The sequence below is a fragment of the Hyperoodon ampullatus genome (assembly GCF_949752795.1).
Source record: "Hyperoodon ampullatus genome assembly, chromosome: 15".
Taxonomy (NCBI): Eukaryota; Metazoa; Chordata; class Mammalia; order Artiodactyla; family Ziphiidae; genus Hyperoodon; species Hyperoodon ampullatus.
Window position 1 is genome coordinate 84,228,192 of NC_136928.1, and position 22,766 is coordinate 84,250,957.

Sequence of the window (22,766 nt, forward strand, 5' to 3'; positions counted from 1 at the left end):
AGCCCAGGTGAGGCGTCGGCGGTACCCGAGAGTGAGCAAGAGCCGGTGAGCGTGGTGGCGCAGGGGAGACAGACAGACACACACACACACACATACACACACACACACAGGCTCCGAGGAATTATTCAAACGGGGCCTGGCACCCCCTGCCCGCTTCCCATCAATCGCAGCGCGGGTCCCCATCGGCGGCTGCCTGCTCCCGGTGCGACCGCGCGGCGAGGCGGAGGCGGAAGCGGAGGCCGGGGAGGGCGCCCCATCCAGGGCCCCGCCCGCTTCCCGCCGCCGCCGCCGCTTCGCTTTCGTTTTTCCCCGCAGCGCCGCCCGCCGAGTCCCGGGTTTCGTTTAAGACGCGCGGGGCGGGACCGGGAGGCGCCCATGGTCTTCGGCCGCCGCCCGCGCGCCCCACTGCTGCTCGCGCGTCTCTCGGGGCTGCGGCGCGGGGCCTGCGGTCGGGCCATGGCGCCGCCGCGCTGCTTCGCGCTGGAGCTGCCCGGCTGCACCCTGGCTCACTTCGCAGTGGGCGACGAGGCCCCAAGCGCGCGCCCCGACCCCGACGTGGCCGCGCTCCTGGGCCCCCCGGGCCGCAGCTACTCTCTGAGCGTGCCGGTGGCCGGGGGCGCGGGCTGCGCGGCCCAGGTGCGCGCGGCCCGGCTGCACCAGCGCTTGCTGCACCAGCTGCGGCGCGGCCCCTTCCGGCGGTGCCAGCTGCGCCGCCTGCTGTGCTACTGCCCGGGCGGCGGGGAGGGGGGCCTGCAGCACGGCTTCCTTGTCCGCGACCCCCGCGACAGCCCCGACACCCGGAGCGCGCTGCTGGCGCTGCTGGACGCCTGCCCGGAGGCCCCGCGCCCGCGCCTGGCCGAGTTCTCCGGCGATCCGCTCTGCCGGCTGTGGCAGCTGCCGTGGGAACGGCGGGACGGCCAGGGGTGGCAGCAGCTGGGCCGCGAGCGCGTCGTGCCCGTGCCGGAGCCCGCGCTGCACCCGGTGGTGCCGGAACTGCCTAGCTCTGGGGTCTTCCCCCGCCGGGAGGCCGCCCGCGCCGTTCTGGAGGCGGTAAGAGTTGGATCCCTTCCCAGCGCTCAGGGTGGATTCCCCAGGCCAGGGAAGCAGACACCATGCGCTCTCCGCGCGGCTGGCCTGTCCAGACCTCCCTTTGCCAGGGAGTTGCTTTACTCCCGAGCGCAAATCTGGTGGTGAAGGTCGCCGGTGGGCCAGCCTCTGTTTAGACACCGTGGCTCTTTCCAGATTCTTGCTCTCCAGGGACCCCCAACCCCATGGGGGAAACTGACATCCCAACAGGATCGGTACGGCTTCCGCGCTGGCGGTGCCCGAGGTGGGGTGTGCCGCTGGGTACGGGGAAAGCAATGCCATCTTGGAAGTGATGACCCTGTTCTGGGAGGTCGGGGTGTAGAGAAAGGGCATGAGCTTGGGGGTTTAAGAAGCTTAGATTAAGCGGTGCCTGCTTGCTTACTGGCTGCCACCCAGACACTCGGCTACTCCGTGTTGCTTTGTGCCTTTTCATCTGTAAAATACCTGCCTTGAAGTGTTAGGACAGGGAAACATCTGACACACAAGAGGTGCTCGGTGCGGGACAGCTAAGATTCTGCCTGAGCGCAGCCTGGGCAGGTCCCTAGGCTGGACTATGGATCTTAGATACCTTGTATGAGCCTTGGGATAGTATTTCCGAGTGGTTAAGATTGCAAGACCTGGGTTTGAATCCAAACTCTGGCATTTATTACCTGTGTTGCTTTCAGTAAGTTTATTAAACATTCTTCTTTGCCTTGGTTTCCCTGATCCGTAGATGGGGTTAATAACAGTAACCCACTCACAGGGTTATCTTCAGCAGTGGCCAAGTTAATACCGTGAAAGCACTTAGACTATTGCCTTGCTCAGAGTAAGCACGTGAGAAGAAAATACATGTCTGGACCTCTCTGTAGAGGTGCTGTGAGTACACATGAGGTCAAAACCTGGAATCCCCCGGAGACCCTGCCCTACCCGCTTGGTGACTGCAGTGCTTGGCACTCTTCTGAGCCCCCAAGAGCTTAGGAAAGGACAGGATGCTGATTGCTTTCTTTGGAGCCTACAGTGCGGCTGATTTCCCACATTTGTGACACACAGGGCCCATGGTTCCACTGTCGCTACGTGACACTGCTTTGCAATTATACATCTTTTCTGTCCTTCCTCCTCTGGGGGAAGCTGGTCAATGAGAGTTGCAGGCTGGCTGGTCCCGACAGTTACGGCCTTTTTGAGCCTCAGCTACGCAGGACAAAATAAAGCAATCCAGCCCTTGCTCAGGTTCAAAATACTTCACATTTTTATGCCTTATTAGCATTGTGCAGTCTTCTTCTCAGCAATTAGATATAGCTTCCGCCAAGGCCCCATTGCTTTGCTGCTGACGCACGGACATTGTTTTACAGTGTACATCCTTCATTCCTGAAGCCCGGGCTGTGCTGGACCTGGTTGACCAGTGCGCAGAGCAGGTCCAGAAGGGAAAGTTCCCTGTTATTGTCATTGAAGGCCTGGATGCCACAGGTAAGAGAATATTACCTGCTAGTTACAGGCAATGAGTTGTAGGAATAGACAATTCTTGACACACAAAACATTATACAGGGTTCAATTCATAAGCCTCCTGTGAGCCTCTGTCATGTGCCAGGCATGGAGCAAGGCTGGCCTGGGACACAAAGATGGATAACTTCTGTTATCCATCCCCGTAAGGTGGGGGGAGCCTCAGGTGCTCCGGTGAACATGGGAGGGCACTGGGTACAGCCTCGACGTGGACGATGAGGGGCAGTCATGGTCCAGGAGACCTTGGAAGGATGGATCCTGGACTGGGCTTTCGGTAGGACAGGAGTTGGTCGGGTGAGGAAGGCGGGAGAGAGCCTCCAGACAGAAGAAACAGCAGGGTGAAGCTGGGGACTCGAACCGGCCTGGTGTGTCCAGGAACTGCAGGCAGTTCAGAGGCCCCTGTGCAAACAAAGTGTGGAAGAACGAGGGAGTGGAGGGCAGAGCCTTTGGAGCTGCCAAATAGGCGTCAGAATACAGTGGACGTGCCCACACTTAGTCCAACACACGTCAGCAGGAAAAGGGTGGCTCCAAAGGCCACAGGGAATACCCAAGGACAGGGTGGATCTGGGAGAACCACAGGGTCACGAGGTTCCCTGTGAGTCTCCTTCCTGTGTCAGGTGAGGCGTGATAGGAGGAGTGAGTTCCTGGAAGCTGAGTGAGTTCCTGGAAGCTGATAGCAGAGCTTATCATTAGTTTGTAAACGAGATGACCATTTGTTTTTTTCTTTCAAGCATTCTCACACCTAATAGGAATCCTGAATTCCCAAGGGTTGGCCACTTTTTGTAAAGAAATGTATTATTTAATTAACTCCTTCTGGTAACAGGTAGAAAGAATGTCTTTGCTCTGACATTAATGTTAACTTCTGGGAGTGATGCCATGGCTGTGGTTAAGATGTGCTGCATTTTGTATCCGACCTGCAGGTAAAACTACTGTGACCCAGTCAGTTTCAGATTCACTCAAGGCTGTTCTCTTGAAGTCACCACCCTCTTGCATCAGCCAGTGGAGGAAAATCTTTGATGATGAACCAACTATCATTAGAAGAGCTTTTTACTCTTTGGGCAATTATATTGTGGCTTCTGAAATAGCTAAAGAATCTACCAAATCGCCTGTGATTGTAGACAGGTGGGTATAAAGATGCATTGAATTCGGCATTTTCTTCCTAACATATGAGTAGTGTGTATGTGTGTGTGTACATATACATGCAAGTACACAATAGTGTTTAAGACAAAGTGTATTATGACAATAACAGGAATAATGTCTATGATTTATTAATCACTTACACCACTGGCTGGCATTTTGCTAAAGACGTTATACATACTATACTAACATCTGGAACAACTACTACATGGCTACGAAAATTACTGATGAGAAACACAGGTCTTAGAAAATTTAGGTAACTTGCCAAAGTGACAGAGCTAGAAATAGCATATGGGGGATATTAACAAAAGTCTCTGCTTCACAGATCAAGCTTTCAGTGGTTCATTTGCTTATTGGCTTATTCAACAAACATATATTGGGCATCTACCATTTGCCAAAGACGGTTCTCAGTGTAGAGGATTCGGTGGCAAATGAGCTAGGCAGTGCCCTGCTTTCATGGAGCAAACATTCTGTTGAAGGAGAAGGTAATAATCAAGCATATAGATACATAAGGTAATATCAGAGAGTGATAAATACTATAAAGGGGAGAGATCAAGGTCGTGTGGTGGAGGATGGCCAACCCCGCACTAGATGTGACTTAGGAAGGCCTGTGTGAGGGGGCACCAGTGGTCTGAGCTCTGAATGGCCAAAGAGAGACACACCTGAAACTCCTGGAGTAAAAGCTTTGTGGGAGAGGGGTTGGCAAAAGCAAAGTGTAGAGACGGGAAGGTGCGAACACATTCCAGGGCTAGAAACAGGCCATCGTGAGGAAACCGTGTGGACGAGGGGCTGCCGTCTGGATGGATAAAAAGGCAGAGACAGGTCAGCAGGGTCTGTGGCTGTGATAAAAGAGTGTGGCTTTTAGTCTGAGTGCAGAGGGGGGCCTTTGGGGGGTTTCTGATAATGGAGTGACAGAAGCTGAGTTATATTATGAAATTTCATATATAAGAAATAGCTTAAAAGTGCTACAAAAATGGACAAAGGGAACGGCAGGCAAGTCCTACTAGGAATGGAAATTCAAACGACGATGAGAGCCCATTTTACTCTCATCAGGTTGGTGAGAACTCATTAGAAAAGTCTGATAGCCCAGAGTTGGAGATGATGTGGATTGATAGAAACTCACATGGCGCTAGTGGGAGCGGGCACCTGGAGGGTGACTTGGGGAGCAATTTGAGAAGGTTGCTTCCACTTCCTGAAGAAATACTCACAGAGTTTGTTTCAGCTTTGTTCATAATATTGAAAAACTTGAAAAACCAAAGGCATCAGCAGAAGCATAAATTAATACTGGCATATATTTATAAAATGGAGCACCGAACAGCCATATGCAGTCGTAGGATGCATCAATGTGCCTAAGTTACAATACAAAACTAAACTAAACTAGTTACTAACTACCTACCAACTAAAGGGCTTCAGTTGCAGCTGAATTTGTCCTTAACATTACTCCAGTGTACATCTTGTTCTTGCTGCGATTTTACTTATTTTTGGAAAGATGAGCAGTTGCATTGAAGTCGGACAAGTGTTCAGGGAAGAGCACTAATTATAAATGGAAATCTCAAGGAATTGTAAAAAGTGAACACAACCTGCACCCAGATCGTGACTTAGAACCTTACTCCACCCTGTGAGTTCCTTCCCTCCCAGTCACGACCCATCCTTCCGCCAGTGGGAACCACGACCCTGACTCCGTCACCGTAGATTCGTTCTGCTTGTTCCTGAACTGTCTGTACAGGCAGATGGACATTGACCGCTGTTTGCATCTGCCTTCCTTCACGCCACCCGTGAGAATCGTCCCTGTTGCCGAGACCATTCTTTTTTTTTTTTTTTTTTTTAAAGGGCTTCAAAATGCTTGGCTTTATTTATTTATTTATTTATTTATTCATTCGTTTATTTATTTATTTATTTATTTATTTATTTATTTATTTACGGCTGTGTTGGGTCTTCGTTTCTGTGCCAGGGCTTTCTCTAGTTGTGGCAAGCGGGGGCCACTCTTCATCGCGGTGCGCGGGCCTCTCACTATCGCGGCCTCCCTTGTTGCAGAGCACAGGCTTCAGACGCGCAGGCTCAGTAGTTGTGGCTCATGGGCCTAGTTGCTCCACAGCATGTGGGGTCTTCCCAGACCAGGGCTCGAACCCATGTCCCCTGCATTAGCAGGCAGATTCTCCACCACTGCGCCACCAGGGAAGCCCGTGACCGTTCTTTTACACAACTTTGGTGCCCATGTGTGTTACCAAACCAGGTTCGACGTTCCCCAAGCCAAGCACTGAGACTCTTGTTTGCAGCAGAGAAAGGGTTCATTCATAAGGCCGCCAAGCAAGGAGATGGCAGAACACATCTCAGGTCTGCCTTCCGCAAAGCAAGGGGCTTGATATTTATGGGACGAAGAAGCAGAGTGGTCTGAGGCGTGGGAAGCCTGGGGAAAGGTGACTGGACCTAAGAAAACGTGTGTGGTGGTGAGTGGTGGTGGGGAAGATGAAAACCGTAAAAATTAGTTAGAAGGCATTTGCTATCATCTAAGCTATAATGCCAGCGGGTACTCTTAACCTTGGGGATGTCAAGATAGTGATTTCAAAGTTGGCAAGTTACAAGGAATCCTAGACAAGGGTAAGACAATGCTTTCCTTTGTGGGACTTCTTCACCTGTGGGATGTTTCCACCCTATTGTTAAAGTCCTTGGATTTACCATATTGATATATATATATATTTTTGTTAGTGTCTCTTTATTTCAAGGAGGTAGACTAGGCTTTTCCTAATAAAGTGTGACTTCATAAGGCACATTACTTCCTAAGATGTCCAAAAATCCTGGAGCAGCACTGGCTTCTGCATGTAGGTAGACACTTATTCTCTGCATCCTGTTTCCCAGTCTGTTCAATGATGATATTCTTTATCCCTTTCCTGCTGACCAGAATTTGAAAAAGAATAGATACATGTATATGTATAACTGAATCACCATGCTGTACACCTGAAACTAACACAACGTTGTTCATCAACTATACTCCAATACAGAATAAAAATTAAAAGACTTGTGGTGAATATCCAGTGAGTTGATGCAGCTGGACGTGCTTTGAAAACAGCAAATTGCTATAAAAATATAAAGCATTATTATATAAGTGATGTATAATGTGTCGACAAATTGCATTTGATTTGAACTAATGTGGTTTCCCTGATGGCAGGAATGGAGAATACTAAATAATGAGTTTGAAATTGATGGCCAGAGGGTATGATTATTTAAAATGAGCAGCAGTGTCGTCAGTGAGAGAACTCTGGCTTTGCAGAACAGGGCTCCCATTCTTCCCCGATTTTTCTTCTTTATGTCTGTGAATTGTCTGCAATTTTGTTTCTTTAAAGAGATAATGCTAGATCACCTTGTCAGATGAGAAGAAAAGAGCAGTTATTTGTTGTCTGGGTGGGTTTTGTTCATGTTTAAAGATTTTAAGGAAATCCATTTTAGACAACACCATCATCTAGCTGAAAAAAGAAGGGAGACGGAGTAATTTTTGATGGTGACTGTGGTTAAGGTTGGCAACTTAATCACCCTCATTACCTTTAAAAATCTATTCTTGCTGATGGTTTTTCTACAATAAAGAAGGCTTTTTACATTTAGATGATACCAGCCTCTGTATTCATAGCTAAGTATTTAATTCAGTGAACAGGGAGCATGTGCAAAATGCAGTGCAAATTGTAGTTTTGTTGCCAAGAAGAAGAAAACCTGGACCTGCTTGGGTTTATTCAGCTTGGGAGACAAGATGTATCTGGTGGAGAAGGTGAAAGGACAAGTTTGTAAGTGATTAAAAGTCTGGTAAGTGATACATAGGAATGGCCCCAGGCAGAATTCAAGGCGCTAGCAGCTACACTGGCCACGCTTTTGGAGGTGGAAAGGGCTTTGAAGAATGAAAGATATTAGAATTGATCAGCCCCCAAATTAATTTTTTACCTTTGTTCTTTTTAGTATTCTCTGTATTGTATTATCATAATTTGAAATGATGCAGCTTTAGTGTCCAATAAGAATTAAAAATTGCCTTATAATGACAGTGTGATACATTTCTTTTTTCAATTTTATTTTATTTTTTTATACAGCAGGTTCTTATTAGTTATCCATTTTATACATATTAGTGTATATATGTCAATCCCAATCTCCCAATTCAAGTGTGATACATTTTTAAAAAGCACTTGACTATTTTTGTAAAAACTATGGGAGGAAAACAAAGCTTTCATGATCTTCATTTTCCAGAAGAGGAATTTGAGACTTACAAATGTACACAAAGCAAGTGGGTGGCAGAGAGTAAAACAGTACACAGCTTGGATAACACTCTGCATTTATTTTGTAGATAAAGGACCAGTATGTCCTTTTCACTGTGAAAAGCAGTTCAAATCTAAAGTGATTAAGAATTTAGGATTTTAAAACAGTACAGGCAGTAAATTGAAAATACAGACAAGGATGGGGCCATGGGTGCCTCTCGACATTGGGATGTTTATAATTGTTTCATAAATGTTTTTGTAGGTGATAGTCCTTTGATGCTGGATTTGGAGTTTTGCATTTCGTCACTTAAAATTGGAATATGACATGAACAAGGCAAGAGTATAATAAACTATGCCAATCAATAAAATAATTCTAATTTATTTATTCCTACATCCAAAAAACATTATTAGTTGCATACCTACTGTGTGCCAGATGCTGGTTTCAGATTTTGGAATACAGAGATGACTAAAAACTGAATTATCTAATGGAGGAGGTGAAAGAGAGAAACTTGTACACAACTGGCTCTAATTTAGAATAAGTCCTTCAGGAGAGCTGAGCATGAAGGGCACTGAGAGCCCAGAGGAGGAAACAGTGAATTCTGCTGGGGGCTCCCTCTGTGTGTGCTGCCGAAGGAAGAGGAGGCACTTCGCTGCCTGAGACCCTCACTCCAGCTGGAGGAAAAGTGTGAAGACAGACCCCCATGGAAGAGCGTGCCTGGGTCCACGCTGGGAAGATGCTTGTGTCTTAGATGGAGGCTGAATGTTTTCTGGCAGGTGGTAGAAAGCCATTGAGGTTTTTTTTTTTTTTTTTTTTTTTTTTTTGCGGTACGCGGGCCTCTCACTGTTGTGGCCTCTCCCGTTGCGGAGCACAGGCTCCGGACGCGCAGGCTCAGCGGCCATGGCTCACGGGCCCAGCCGCTCTGCGGCATGTGGGATCTTCCCGGACCGGGGCACGAACCCGTGTCCCCTGCATCGGCAGGCGGACTCTCAACCACTGCGCCACCAGGGAAGCCCCAATGGGCTTTTTGAAAGAGCGGGCTGATTTGATTTTCTTTGATGGTTGTGATTTTCTTTTCCTCTCCTCAAAGCATTTTTTAAGATCAGCCGGTCAACAGTGACCGCAGTCACCCAGGGAGGACATTCACAGAGTTTCAGAGATTTTATCTGGGTTTATTTCTCTTTCTGATCCATACAGTTGCAATTGGATGACTGGAGAGCTGGGAAAGACAAAGGCCTCCTATCCAGGGTTCCTAGGATGCAGATTTCATCAGCAAGTCCAATTTTTTAATTTTTCATTTATTTATTTTTAAAATTGAAGTCAATTTACAAGGTTGTGTTAATTTCTGCTGTACAGCAAAGTGATTCAGTTATACACATATATACATTCTGTTTCTATTATGGTTTATCACAGGATATTGAATATAGTCCCCTGTGCTCTACAGTAGGATCTTGTTGTCTATCCATCCTGTATATACTAGTTTGCATCTGCTAATCCCAAACTCCCAGTCCATCCCACCCCAACTCTGCCCCCTTGGCAACCACTAGTCAGTTCTCTGTGTCTGTGAGTCTGTTTCTGTTTCATAGACAGGTTCATTTGTGTCATATTTTAGATTCCACGTGTAAGTGATGTCGTATGGTATTTGTCTTTCTCTTTCTGACTTACTTCACTTAGTATGATAATCTCTAGTTGCATCCATGTTGCTGCAAATGGCATTATTCCATTCCTTTTTATGGCTGAGTAGTATTCCATTGTATATATGTACCACATCTTCTTTATCCATTCCTCTGTTGTTGGACATTTAGGTTGTTTCCATGTCTTGTCAGCAAGTTCAGTTTTAAAACATTGTAGGAGCTGAATGGGCCTTCAGATTTTTGTTTGGCCAAGATACAACATTAAATACCAGTGGACTACCGAACAAATCTACCATCCCATGCCAACCTGCCATCACAAAAGAAAGCATCCTGCAAGGCCAAGGCAACAGAGTAGTCTCACAATACATGCAGTTTTAACTGAGTAAATGGAGCTCTGGGTGGTGTGCACTAGATTCTTATTGTGGTTGTTGATTTTAACTTATTTTTACATTTTATAAATACTTTAAAAAATAAGATTTAGTTTTACCTCTTTAATGTGTATAGTACTAGGACAAGTTCAGCAGAGCCATTCCTGGTTTCAACATCCTCAGCAGCTGGTTTTCAGGTGCTCCCTTGACTTCCTCTGTGGACGGGGAGCTCACTACCCCTCTCCTTCTCAGGTACTGGCACAGCACGGCCACCTACGCCATAGCCACTGAGGTAAGTGGGGGCCTCCAGCACCTGCCCCCTGCCCATCACCCTATATACCAGTGGCCCAGGGACCTGCTCAAACCCGACCTGGTCCTGTTGCTCACCGTGAGTCCCGAGGAGAGGATGCAGAGGCTCCAGGGCCGGGGCATGGAGAAGACCAAGGAGGAGGCTGAACTGGAGGCCAACAGCGTATTTCGTCAGAAGTAGGTGTCCCGATGCCATGTGAGGGGCAGGGGTCCCTGGCTGGGGTGACGATCCAGAAACAGCACTGACTCTGGTAAAGTGGAGGACGTGACATGGTTCCCATTTTCCAAACCTGAGAGGCAGTATCCTCCAAGTTAGATTCACTCCTTTCAATGGGATTGTTCCATGGGGCCACTGCGTGGTGGTGTTATAGCCACAGGATATGTGACTGGGGATCATATCTCCTTCTTAGTCTTTCTAGTCCTGGCTGTGCCGGCACCAGCATGAACCTGAGTGAGACAATACACTTTTCTGGGTCATCGTAACAGAATGGTCACAAGCACTGTCTGACGGCCTCACAGTGACTTTTACCTGTTAGGGGCTCACTGTGTGTCAGGCATTTTACTTCTGATGCTCTGTAACCCTTGCAAGGACAATGTTAGCTGTACTTCACAGTTTATAAAACTGAGGCTCAAAGGATTAAGTGATTTGTCTACAACTTGCATATCTACTGAGTAATAGAACTGGGATTAAACTCAAGACCTTTCTGATTTTAAGGCAGTGCTTTCATTTTCATTAGAAAGCTATGAACACAATAGCGGGAGTGTCTGGACCATCTTACTGCTTCACAGCTGACTAAATCACTTCTGTAGGACTGGTTTGAAAAGCCAAAACAGAATTGTTTATATAAATAAACAGTGATAGCACTGTTATCCTAACTTAATGCTGTTATAACGTAAATAATTAACCACCTAACTGTGTGCAGAGAAACCATGTCAAAGAATTGACTGGTTGGTATTAATTCAGTTAAACTTCATGACAGACTTGCAGGGAAGGCATTATTTCCGTCCTCGCTTCACAGATGAGGAAACTGAGGCACAGTTGGGAAAGAAATGTGGCGTCTTCTCCTAGCTGGTAGGTGGTGAGGCAGGGCTATGGCTCCAGACCATTGTCGACTAAAAAAATATTCACAGCCTAAAAGTTGAGAGTTATGTTTTATTTGGCAGGAATTTTTAGGACTTCAAGCCCGAGAGGCAGCATCTCAAGTAACCCTGAGAGAACTGCTCCGAGGAGGTGACAGGAGAGCTAGGACACATAAGAGTTTTGCAACAAAGGACAGGTAGTCTGAACGTCAGAAGATTATTGTTAATTAAAGAAAACCAGATAAGTCAAGTTAAGGAATTTAGCATTTTTCTGTCTATGGGAAGATGCAAGAGTCTGGGCTTGCTGAGATCAATCCTTCGATCTGCACCTCAGCTACCTGGGACCAGTATTCTGTGCTTCCCCATCCTGAGTTTCCTCAGGGCTCACCTTAGGGAGTGGCTGCAGTCTGAGGGCTGCTAGATGGCAGGTATTCTTCGTTTCCTTCCCGAGTTCCCTCAGGGCTCACCAGCTCACCAGCTGTGGTGGCTGCAATCTCTGATGACTGTGACATCCTTTGTTTACTGATAATGGCAGGAAATATTGCATTTCTCACCATCTACTCTGATCACTTTTTTAAAAAATTATTTTTATTGGAGTATAGTTGATTTACAATGTTGTGTTAGTTTCAGGTGCACAGCAAACTGAATCAGTTATACGTATACATATATCCACTCTTTTTTAGATTCTGTTCCCATATAGGTCATTACAGAGCATTGCGTAGAGTTCCCTGTGCTCTACAGTAGGTCCTTATTAGTTATCTATTTTATATATAGTAGTGTGTATATGTCACTCCCAATCTCCCAGTTTATCCCTCCCACCCCTTACCCACTGGTAACTGTAAGTTTCTTTTCTACATCTGTGAGTCTATTTCTGTTTTGTAAATAGGTTCATTTGTACCATTTTTTTTAAGATTCCACATAGAAGCGATATCATATGGTATTTGTCTTTCTCTGTCTGACTTACTTCCCTCAGTGTAACAATCTCTAGGTCCATCCGTGTCGCTGCAGATGGCATTATTTCGTTCTTTTATATGGCTGAGTCCGGGTGCTTGTTTTAACCACAAAGCTCTAAAGCTTTAGTCATATAATCTGAAACCGTGCACCTCAGATTGGGATTTGAACCCAAGAGGCCAGGACTCAAACCTGGCCAAAACCCACAGTCTCCAACTGAGATCACACACCTGGTTTCAGGACTTAATGAAGCTCAGGTTCTTGACATCTCATCACAGAAAGAATTCAGTGACAGACAAAGTGATAAGTAAGAAGTGGATTGTTTTAGAGAGAAACACACTCCACAGTCAAACTGTGGGCCATCTCAGAAGGTGAGAAAGGCACCAGGATATGGGGTTGACAGTTTTTATAGGGGTGGGTAATTTCATAGGCTGAGTGGGAGGATTATTGCACCTATTTCAGGAGGGGGCAGGGATTTCCAGGAGTTGGGCCACCACCCGCTTTTTGATCCTTATGGTAGACTTTGGAACTATCATATGGCCTGTGGGTGTGTCATTTAGCCTGATGATTTGTCACAGTGAGGTATATGGAGGTCTAGTGGAAGTTGACTTGTCTTGTCCGCCATCTTGGGCCCATTTGGTTCTAATCGGTTTATGTCGTGTCCTCGGGCTCTGTCATTCTTTCAAAGGCTGTGCCCTGCCCAGTTCCCTCCTGTTTCAAATCAGCCCCAGCTATTCTGTACACACCAAGGCTAGCTAACACTGGAAGGAGAGGTAAAATTCTACTGCGATTGTAGAAGACTCCTAAGTGAAAACAATGTATATGCCAAGGACCTCTGGCTTGTGTGAAATCCTTCAGGGCGCAGACTCTTGAGAAATTTGCCATTGGGCAATTTAGTTAATCTCTTTGAGCCGTTGCTCCTTTCTCTGCAAAATGGGGGTGGATGACATTGATTCTCTTCCTGAAGTAGCTCTGAATATGAAATGAGAAGACCATGCAGGATGCTAATGCTTGGCAGATAAAAGGTTTTGAATAAATGCAAGCTATTAAACATTATTATTAATTTCTCATTTATTAAACTAAATGTATTGAATGTCTCCTGTATGCAAAGCGAGTTGCCTGGGGGGCGGAAGTGCGATAAACCAGTTGGGGACCTGGCTTCAAGCTGTCTATACTTTGGTAGGAAAATAACATTTGCGTAAAGAGCCGTATTAACAAATGGCCAACTCTTTTCATTCTGCCTGTCTCCAGGGTAGAAGTGTCCTACCAGCGGATGGAGAATCCTGGCTGCCACGTGGTTGATGCCAGCCCTTCAAGAGAAAGGGTCCTCCAGATGGTGTTAAGCGAGATCCAAAATAATTGCAATTAATTGTAGTTCCTCTGGGCCAGGAGACACATTTGACTAGATTTGATGTTGTTTGATACATCTAAGCCCATGACTGGTTATGCAGTTTTCCCAGATTTCAGTTGCATGAGCTTGTCGTGTGGCGGAAGGTGGGACATTTCAACTGTACCTGAACCACTGTTCTCACTTCTGCCCGATGGACCCATCGGGACTGAGACTGGGCACATTCCAGTGAGAGACGGTGATCGCTTTCTGCCAAGTGTAACAAACGTTTTCTTGGAACAGGTTTTCAACTACACCCCTACCAAATGCTTCCAAGGTTTGTCTCCCCTAGAAAGCATGAGGTGGACAGAAGCAACCAAGAAGAGCTTCCAGATCAACAGAAGCTCCTCCAGCCTCTCCTGCGCCTGCACTGCCAGCTCCCGGGTGAGATCTTGAGGATGTGCTCGGAGCTGGTTTCCTCCCAGTCCAGCCACACTCCGTCTTTGTGAGCTCAGCCCCGATTCTTAGAGCCAACCACTCCCGAAGAACGTGTCTGTGTGTCCCGGCTGTCAGAAGACCCTCCCACAGACCCATCTTGTGGGTGGAGGACACTGACCAAGAAGACATCTGACTTGTGTCTGAGGCTAACAGCCCCTGAGAGGCCAACCCAAGATGCTCTGAATACAAATACACCAACAGTCCTTGGAATCTATTCTGCTTATTTACTTTCCTCTTCTTTCCTCTGAAAACATGGCTTTGGATAGAATGAGTGTTTTGCACTGAAGTAGATGCATTAAACTTAACGAATCCAGCAACATACTTATACTGCTGTTTACGTCTTGTTTGTCCTCAGTGTAGGGGCTGTGGTTTACTAATCAGAACTGAAGCCAAGAAGCTGAACACAATGCTTGTGTATTTTCATCAGACAAGTTTACTTTATCTTACTGAGTAAGCACAGTGGATCCTGGAATGGGATTTCTCAGTGAATTATCTTGCACTTGAATGTCTTATGATTACACATGAAATCAGCATTGAGATCTGTTTGGCTAGAAAAAAAAAAGAGCTGAGAAAAGAGGAAACAATAGTTATGGGGGCTTGGATGAGTCATTTAGCATCATGTAATTTGATCTAAAAAGTGATAGTGATTCTTCATTTGTCTTAAGGAGTTGACTGAACCAGGTGATTACTTAAAATTCCTTCCAGTTCTAAGATAAATTGAATCTGTGAATTATTTTAGGGGAATGTCTAAAGAAGACATTTCCCCCAAATAATTAAATTTATGGCATTAACAGGTTTATCACATGGACTCAAATTATAATAAAGTTTACATTAACTCTATCATAGTATTTTTCAAAACAACTATAGGTAGTTTATACATAATATATGTACCTATGTAAAGATGTAATTTCAGTTGAAAATATTTTTTAAAGCTGATAAATTGCGTTTGGGTTCTTTAAGATGTGATATCTAATTATGCTATTGGTGTTATTCACTTTAAACACTTTGAAAACTTTATGCTGGCAGCCTAGAAACACAAACATTTAATGCTTTCTTTATGTCTCTTGCCAATGAATAAACTTGCTGTGATTTTCTAACCTATGCTGTTGTTACTGTGTGTGTTGGTTTTTCTGAAGGGGGTCCCCCAATGAGGCTTTTGTACATGAGGGGATTTGGGGTTAAAGAAGTGAAAAGGTGTGAATTTGTGGTCAAAGTGCTTTCAGAGGAAGAGGAGGGTATTTTTGTTTTGTTTTAAACGTCATTTCAAGAAAGTGCAATTCCTTCCTCATTGCAGGTATTAAAGGGATTTTCTTCCCTAATCCAATAAGAAATAATTCTTCATACACTTGCGCTCTCTACACACTGTAATAGGTATAAGATTACTGAGTATGAGAACAAGCAGTGCCTCCTACCCAGAAACCGACGACAAGGCATCATTTGCTTGGCTTTGTTTCATTACCAGGTTTGTTTCCGTTCCTGTAATAGACCTTTAGTGTCCCGAATGTTTATTCTTCATCTTTTCCACAGCAATAGAACTATGAGCCCGACACGTGGCTGCCAAGAATTATGAATACATTTCCAAGGCTCCCTTACAGCTGGAGTGGCCAAGTGACCACTTACAGGTTCTTCCTGTGAGCAGAAGGGACATCAGGAATGTCAGGGGGAGGGTGTCCCTCTCTCCTTTTAACCTGCTTGTTATTCAGCGATGGTGGTGAGGCATTTGGGGACCGAGTGATGAGGGTGACACTATGCAGATGGAGAACGGGGACGGCCTTCACTTAGGAAAAGTCCATAAGGAATCGGTATGGAAGTGTCTGGAGTTCCATCCTAGAGGGCGTGTCCACCTGGGGACACAGCTTCTGTGCACAAAGCTCAATATCCACCTTCTCCATTTGCTTCCCCTTTCAGTGGCAGGTGTCTGAGATTTTTGCTCATTTTGTTTGCTCCATTTTCTACAGTAGAATCCCCCTTTTGGCTGCCTCTTCTCTCTGTGAAAGGTCTCTCTTTTCTAGAAGCAGTTGTGAAGCATCTTAAAAATGTTTTGACCCTGGTATCTTTTCGGAATATATACCGAGGAAATGATCAGTGATGCACATAGAAATGTTTTTATCATATCTGCATAATGTACTTCATAATGTGCAGACAGATACACCTTGTTTTGTTGCCCTTTGCCTTACTGAGCTTCACAGTACAATTATTTAAAAACTGAAAGTTGGAGGCAACCCTGTGTTGAGCAAATGCATCAGCACCATTTTTCCAACAGAATTTGCTCACTTTGTGTCTCTGTGTCACGTTTTGGTAATTCTCACAGTCTGTCATACTTTTTCATTATTATATTTGTTTTGGTGATCTGTAATCAGTGATCTTTGAGGTTATTGTTGTCATTGTTTTGGGATGCCACAAACCACACCCACATAAGACAGTGAACTTAATCAGTAAATGTTGTGTCTGATGTGATTACTCCACTCACTCGCCTTTCCCTCATCTCTCTCCCTTTCCTTGGGCCTCCCTATTGCCTGAGACACAAAATTATTGAAATCAGGACAATTAATAACCTTGCAATGGCTTCTAAGTGTTCAAGTGAAAGGAAGAGTTGCATGTCTCACTTTAAATCAAAATTTAGAAAGGATTAAACTTAGTGAGGAAGCCATGTCAAAAGGCCAAGATAGGTCAAAAACTAGGCCTCTTGTACCAAACAGCCAAGTTGTGAATGCAAAAAAAGAAAAGTTCTTGAAGGAACTTAAAAGTGCTACTCCAGTGAGCACAAGAAGGAGAAGAAAGCAAAACAGCTGTCTTGCTGATATGGAGACAGTGTGAGTGGTCTGGATGGAAGATCAAACCAGCCACAACATTCTCTTGAACCGAAGCCTAATCCAGAGCAAGGCCCTAACGCTCTTCAATTCTATGAAGGCTGAGAGAGATGAAGAAGCTGCGGAAGAACATTTTGAAGCTAGCAGAGGTTGGTTCATGAGGTTTAAGGAAAGAAGCCATGTCTCCATAACAACAAAGTGCAAAGTGAAGCAGCAAGTGCTGATGTAGAAGCTGCAGCAAGTTATCCAGAAGATCTAACTAAGATAATTAATGACAGTGGCTATATGAAACAACAGATCTTCAGTGTAGATGAAACAGCCTTATATTGAAAGAAGACGTCATCTAGGACTTTCATAGCTGGAGAGGAGAAGTCAATGACTGACTTCAAAACTCCAAAGGACAGGCTGACTCTTTTTAGGGGCTAATGCAGTTGGTGACTTGAAGTTGAAGCCAATGTTTATTTACCATTCTGAACATCCCAGGGCCCTAAAAAATTATGCTAAATCTACTCTGTACTCTGTAAATGGAACAACAAAGCCTAGATAACAGATCATCTGTTTACTGAATATTTTAAGCCTACTGTTGAGATCTACTACTCAGGAAAAAAAAAAATCTTTCAAAATATTACTGCTGGGAATTCCCTGGCAGTCCAGTGGTTAAGACTCGGTGCTTTCACTGCTGTGGGCCCAGGTTCAGTCCCTGGTCGGGGAACTACGATCCCATAAGCCACGTGGCTTGGCCAAAAAAATAAAATAAAATTTCTGTTCATTGACAGTAAATCTGGTTATCCAAAGAGCTCTGATGGAGCTGTACAATGAGATGAATGTTGCTCTCATGCCTGCTAACACAACATCCATTCTGCAGCCCATGGATCAAGGAGACTTTCAGGTCTTATTATTTATTTATTTATTAACATCTTTATTGGAGTATAATTGCTTTACAATGGTGTGTTAGTTTCTGCTTTATAACAAAGTGAATCAGTTATACATACACATATGTCCCCATATCTCTTCCCTCTTGTGTCTCCCTCCCTCCCACCCTCCCTATCCCACCCATCTAGGTGGTCACAAAGCACCGAGCTGATCTCCCTGTGCTATGCAGCTGCTTCCCACTAGCTATCTATTTTACGTTTGGTAGTGTGTATATGTCCATGCCACTCTCTCACTTTGTCCCAGCTTACCTTTCCCTCTCCCCGTATCCTCAAGTCCATTCTCTAGTAGGTCTGCCACTTTATTCCCGTCTTGCCCCTAGGTTCTTCATGACCTTTTTTTTTTAGATTCCATATATATGTGTTAGCATATTTGTTTTTCTCTTTCTGACTTACTTCACTCTGTATGACAGACTCTAGGTCCATCGACCTGACTACAAATAACTCAATTTTGTTTCTTTTTATGGCTGAGTAATATTCCATTGTATATATGTGCCACATCAAAAATGTGGAACGCTTCACGAATTTCCATGTCATCCTTGTGCAGGGGCCATGCTAATCTTCTCTGTATGATTCCAATTTTAGTATATGTGCTGCCAAAGCAAGCACAAGCCTTATTATTTAAGGAATACATTTCATAAGGCTATAGCTGCCATAGACAGTGATTTCTCTGATGGATCTGGGCAAAGTAAACTGAAAACCTTCTGGAAAGAACTCACCATTCTAAATGCCATTAAGAACATTCATGAGTAACGGGAAGAGGCCAAAACACCCACATTCACAGGGGTTTGGAAGAAGTTGGTTCCAACCTGCATGGATGTCTTTGAGGGGTTTAGAACTTCAGGGGAGGAAGCATCTTAGGATGTGGTGGAAACAGCAAGAGAACTAGGATTAGAAGTTGGGCCTGAGGATGGGACTGAATTGCTTCAGTCTCATGGTAAAACTTGAATGGATGAAGAGCTACTTCTATTGGTGGGCAAAGAAAGTGGTTTTTTGAGATGGACTCTACTCCTGGTGAAGATGCTGTGAAGACTGTTGAAACTACAACAAAGAATTTAGAATATTACATGAGCTTAGCTGATAAAGCAGTGGCAGCATTGGAGAGCATTGACTCCAATCTTGAAAGAAGTTCTATTGTGGGTATAATGCTATTGAACAGAATTGCATGCTACAGAGAAATGGTTCATGAAAGGAAGAGTCAATCCATGCAGCAAACTTCATTCTTGTCTCATTTTAAGAAATTTCTGCAGCCGCCCCAGCCTTCAGCAAACACCACTCTGATCATTCAGCACCACCAACATGGAGGTAGAACCTTCCACCAGCAAAAAATTAGACTCGCTGAAGGCTCAGATGAGGGTTAGCATTTTTAGCAATAAACCTCTTTAAAATTAAGGTCTGTATACTGCTTTTCCAGACAGAATTCTATTGCACACTTAACAAACTACAGTATAGTGTAAACATACTTTTATATGTACTGGGAAACCGAACAATTTATGTGACTGGCTTTATTGTGATACTCATTTTATTGAGTCTGCAATATCTCCGAGGTGTGCATGTATGCATAATGTGTGCTTAGGTATAATATGTACTGATTAAATACATTTGGGTAAATCCTTTTAATGAAATGCTAAGCAGAATGCACCTGAGAAGGTGTAAATTATCAAAAATACTTTTCTCTCATAGCCAGTGATTTAAATTTCAGCAACAACTGAGGATATAGCTAAAACCCTTTTAACCAACACAAGTTTGGCTGATTCAGAATGGAAACTCCACGTAGAGCAGAAGTATGGCTTCAGGTATGCTGAGAGACAGGGTCTTTTATGTCTTTGGTTTGTTTCACATTCAAGCTGTTCTTTTTCTTTGAATTTTGAACGCAGAGGTCAGGCACTAAACTATGCCTCACGTGGGCACATATATCCACTAGCAGACTCATTTAATCTTCAGGCTTCTGTAAAGGCAGCTTTGTTCATATACTTATTTTCTTAGTAAGAACAGGGAGAGGAGAAATCGATGTTGGCCTTTTTTTTTTCTTCCTCCAGGAAGGTTTTGTTTTATTTTTTCTCTCACTTTAAAAGCATTGGAATTTCATGAAATTCATTCAGCCTACAGCTGCAATCTACAACTAGGAAGAAACACTGTCCCTTTATATTGCCTATAAATAATCTGGTCTTTCTCATGAGCAGCCTAACTGGTCAGTGGACACAAAAATATTTAGTCCTATGAGGTTTAAACCTTAATATCATTTGATCCTTTAACAGGCCCTTTAGGTGATGCATGCTCTTTTTTAGAGAGAAGATCAGGATCTCAGATTTCTCAGTCTTCAAAGGCCATGCTGGCCTCTCCCCAGAATGGCATCTGCCTGGGGCCAAAAGTGTCATTTAGGCAACATTGGGGCTGAGGGGAGGTTGGGTCTATGGTCACATGATCCTCTCTCTAACTGGACATGGATTGCCCCGCCCACGTAGGCAATTGAAATTTGTTTCTTGTGGTTGTTTCTGTCTAACTTGGCCTCGGCTTGGGTCTCCTTGGTGCTGGGATCTCTGGGGTGTCATCCTTCCATGCAGGCCTACCCACAGTCCCCCTCCAACTCTAGTTTCATGGGCACTGGACCCACTCCACCTCCCGCCCCCAGGGGCCACATACTCTGAGGGCGTATTCAAATGTCTGGGAACAGAGAACAGTCAAGACAGTAGATGTTAAGACCTCCTTTGCTTAATCATTCTGCCCAGTCTGGTTTAACCTGACCTTGTTCCAGGTTAGTTCAGAGGACCTCAAAACGGAGATGGATGATCTCCATGTCCCCCTCACTGAGCTGTGGCTCTGTGTTAAAGCCTGGAGACAGGAAACTGGGGGACATACACCTCACCATCTCACACTTCATTTTTTTCCCCTTAGAAAGCAAATGGAATCTTCCATCTGCCCACTGGGTTCTGAATTTCACAACAGTGTACTTTGATGTGGGTCTGTTTTCATCCATTTTTGCTGGACCCTTGATGGGTCCTTTCAGTCTGGTAACTCAAGTCCTTGAATTCTTGGAAATTTTCTTGTCTTGTTTCTTTGATGAATTCCACTCCTCACTTTTTTTCTTTTCTCTCTTTCTGTATTGTCTGCTATTCAGATGTTGGACATATTGGACTGGTTTTCCAATTTTCTTGTCTTTTCTCTCACATATTTCCTTTTTATACCTTTACTACATTTTATAATATTTTTTCAACTTTGTGTTTTCAACTTGTTTTTCTTTTACGAAGACATTCATTTCTGCTCTCAAGTTTCTAAGTTCTAAAAGCTTCCACTCTCTCCCATTTTTTCTTTCTTCCTTTCTTTCTCTTGTTATCTAAATATTCTTTTTTTTTTTTTTTTTTTTTTTGCAGTACGCGGGCCTCTCACTGTTGTGGTCTCTCCCGCTGCGGAGCACAGGCTCCAGATGTGCAGGCTCAGCGGCCATGGCTCACAGGCCTAGCCGCTTCGCGGCACGTGGGATCTTCCCTGACTGGGGCATGAACCCGTGTCCCCTGCATCAGCAGGTGGACTCTCAACCACTGTGCCACCAGGGAAGCCCTAAATATTCTTTTTAAAATAATATCTTTTCTTTTTTATTGGATGCAGTGTCTTTACTTACTATTCTGAGACTTTAGTGATGGCTTTGTTTAAAGTTCCTCAGGCAAAATCTCCATTTCCTCTTAGGTGAGTTTTTATTTATTTGTTTTTCTGGAATTTTTAAAATTAAAGTTTAGTTGATTTACAATGTTTCAGGTGTACAACAAAGTGATTCAGTCATATATATGTATATGTGTGTGTATGTATATATATTCTTTTTCAGTTTCTTTTCCACTATAGGTTATTACAGATATTGAGTATAGTTCCCTGTGCTATACAGTAGGTCCTTGTTGGTTATCTACTTTATATATAGTAGTGAGTATCTGTTAATCCCACACTCCTGATTTATCCCTCCCCCCTTCCCCTTCAGTAACCATAAATTTGTCTTCAGTGTCTTTGAGTCTATTTCTGTTTTGTAAAAAAGTTCATTGTATCATTTTTTAAAGATTCCACATATAAGTGCTATCATACGGTATTCATCTTTCTCTGACTTACTTTCCTTAGTAATGGTCATCCCTAGGAGCATCCATGTTGCTGCAAATGACATTATTTCATTCTTTCTTATGGCTGAGTAATATTCCATTGTCTATACAGACCACATCTTCTTTATCCATTCATCTGTTGATGGACATTTAGGTTGCTTTGTTTGTTTTATTTGCACCTTCCAGGTAGGATGCTCCCCTCAGATTCTGGTGATGCTTGGCAGTGGCTCATGATTGGTGTGGAAGATTAGCTACACATGATTGGTGCGTAGATTTAGATCTCACTGAGTGAAGCTCTCATCTTCTGAATTACTGTTGTGGACATCCAGCTGACCTCCTTAGTGATTGTCCTTTACCTTGTTCACTCTTTAGGGTGTGTAGATCTTATTACAACTCTTACTTGGGAAGGAGGACCAACCAGGGCTCTGGTTGGATTGGCTAGCAGGCTGAATGGAGCCAGCACAGTGTTATTTGATTTTATCTTAAAGAAAAAATAACTTTCAGCACAGTGATTTTGAGACAATTGAATGTGAGTGCCTTTGAAGTCACAGTCTCTCCAGCTGTGTCACTCAATTCGATTCTTCTCCAACTGGAAGAGAAACACAAGGAGGGTGAGAAGCTCCCTGTAAGGGGCTCACTGTCCAGATGGGGTGGTGGACATGCATGCACACCGTTGTCGCCATACTTTCTGTGGCTGGAGGTGGTGTTTAGGACAAGTCAGGGTACAATTTACTTTGCCTGGGGAGTCAAGAAAGGTTTCAGAGAGATGGAATCAGAAGATACATAAAATAAGTACCTACAGGTAAACTGGATTGAAATGGACATTTCTTGCCCCAAAGCCCTGTCTTTAGC

At 44.4% G+C, this 22,766-nt stretch overlaps 1 protein-coding gene across 1 annotated transcript; it reads left to right on the forward strand.

Moving 5' to 3' along the window:
* Positions 1-375: 375 nt before the first annotated feature.
* Positions 376-13,640, forward strand: CMPK2 (cytidine/uridine monophosphate kinase 2; the record flags this gene model as incomplete). Its single annotated transcript, XM_079720698.1, has 5 exons — positions 376-1,050; positions 2,415-2,529; positions 3,483-3,684; positions 10,184-10,417; positions 13,523-13,640. 5 exons carry the CDS (start codon positions 376-378, stop codon positions 13,638-13,640), a joined length of 1,344 nt encoding a protein of 447 aa, XP_079576824.1.
* Between the last annotated feature and the right edge of the window lie 9,126 nt (positions 13,641-22,766).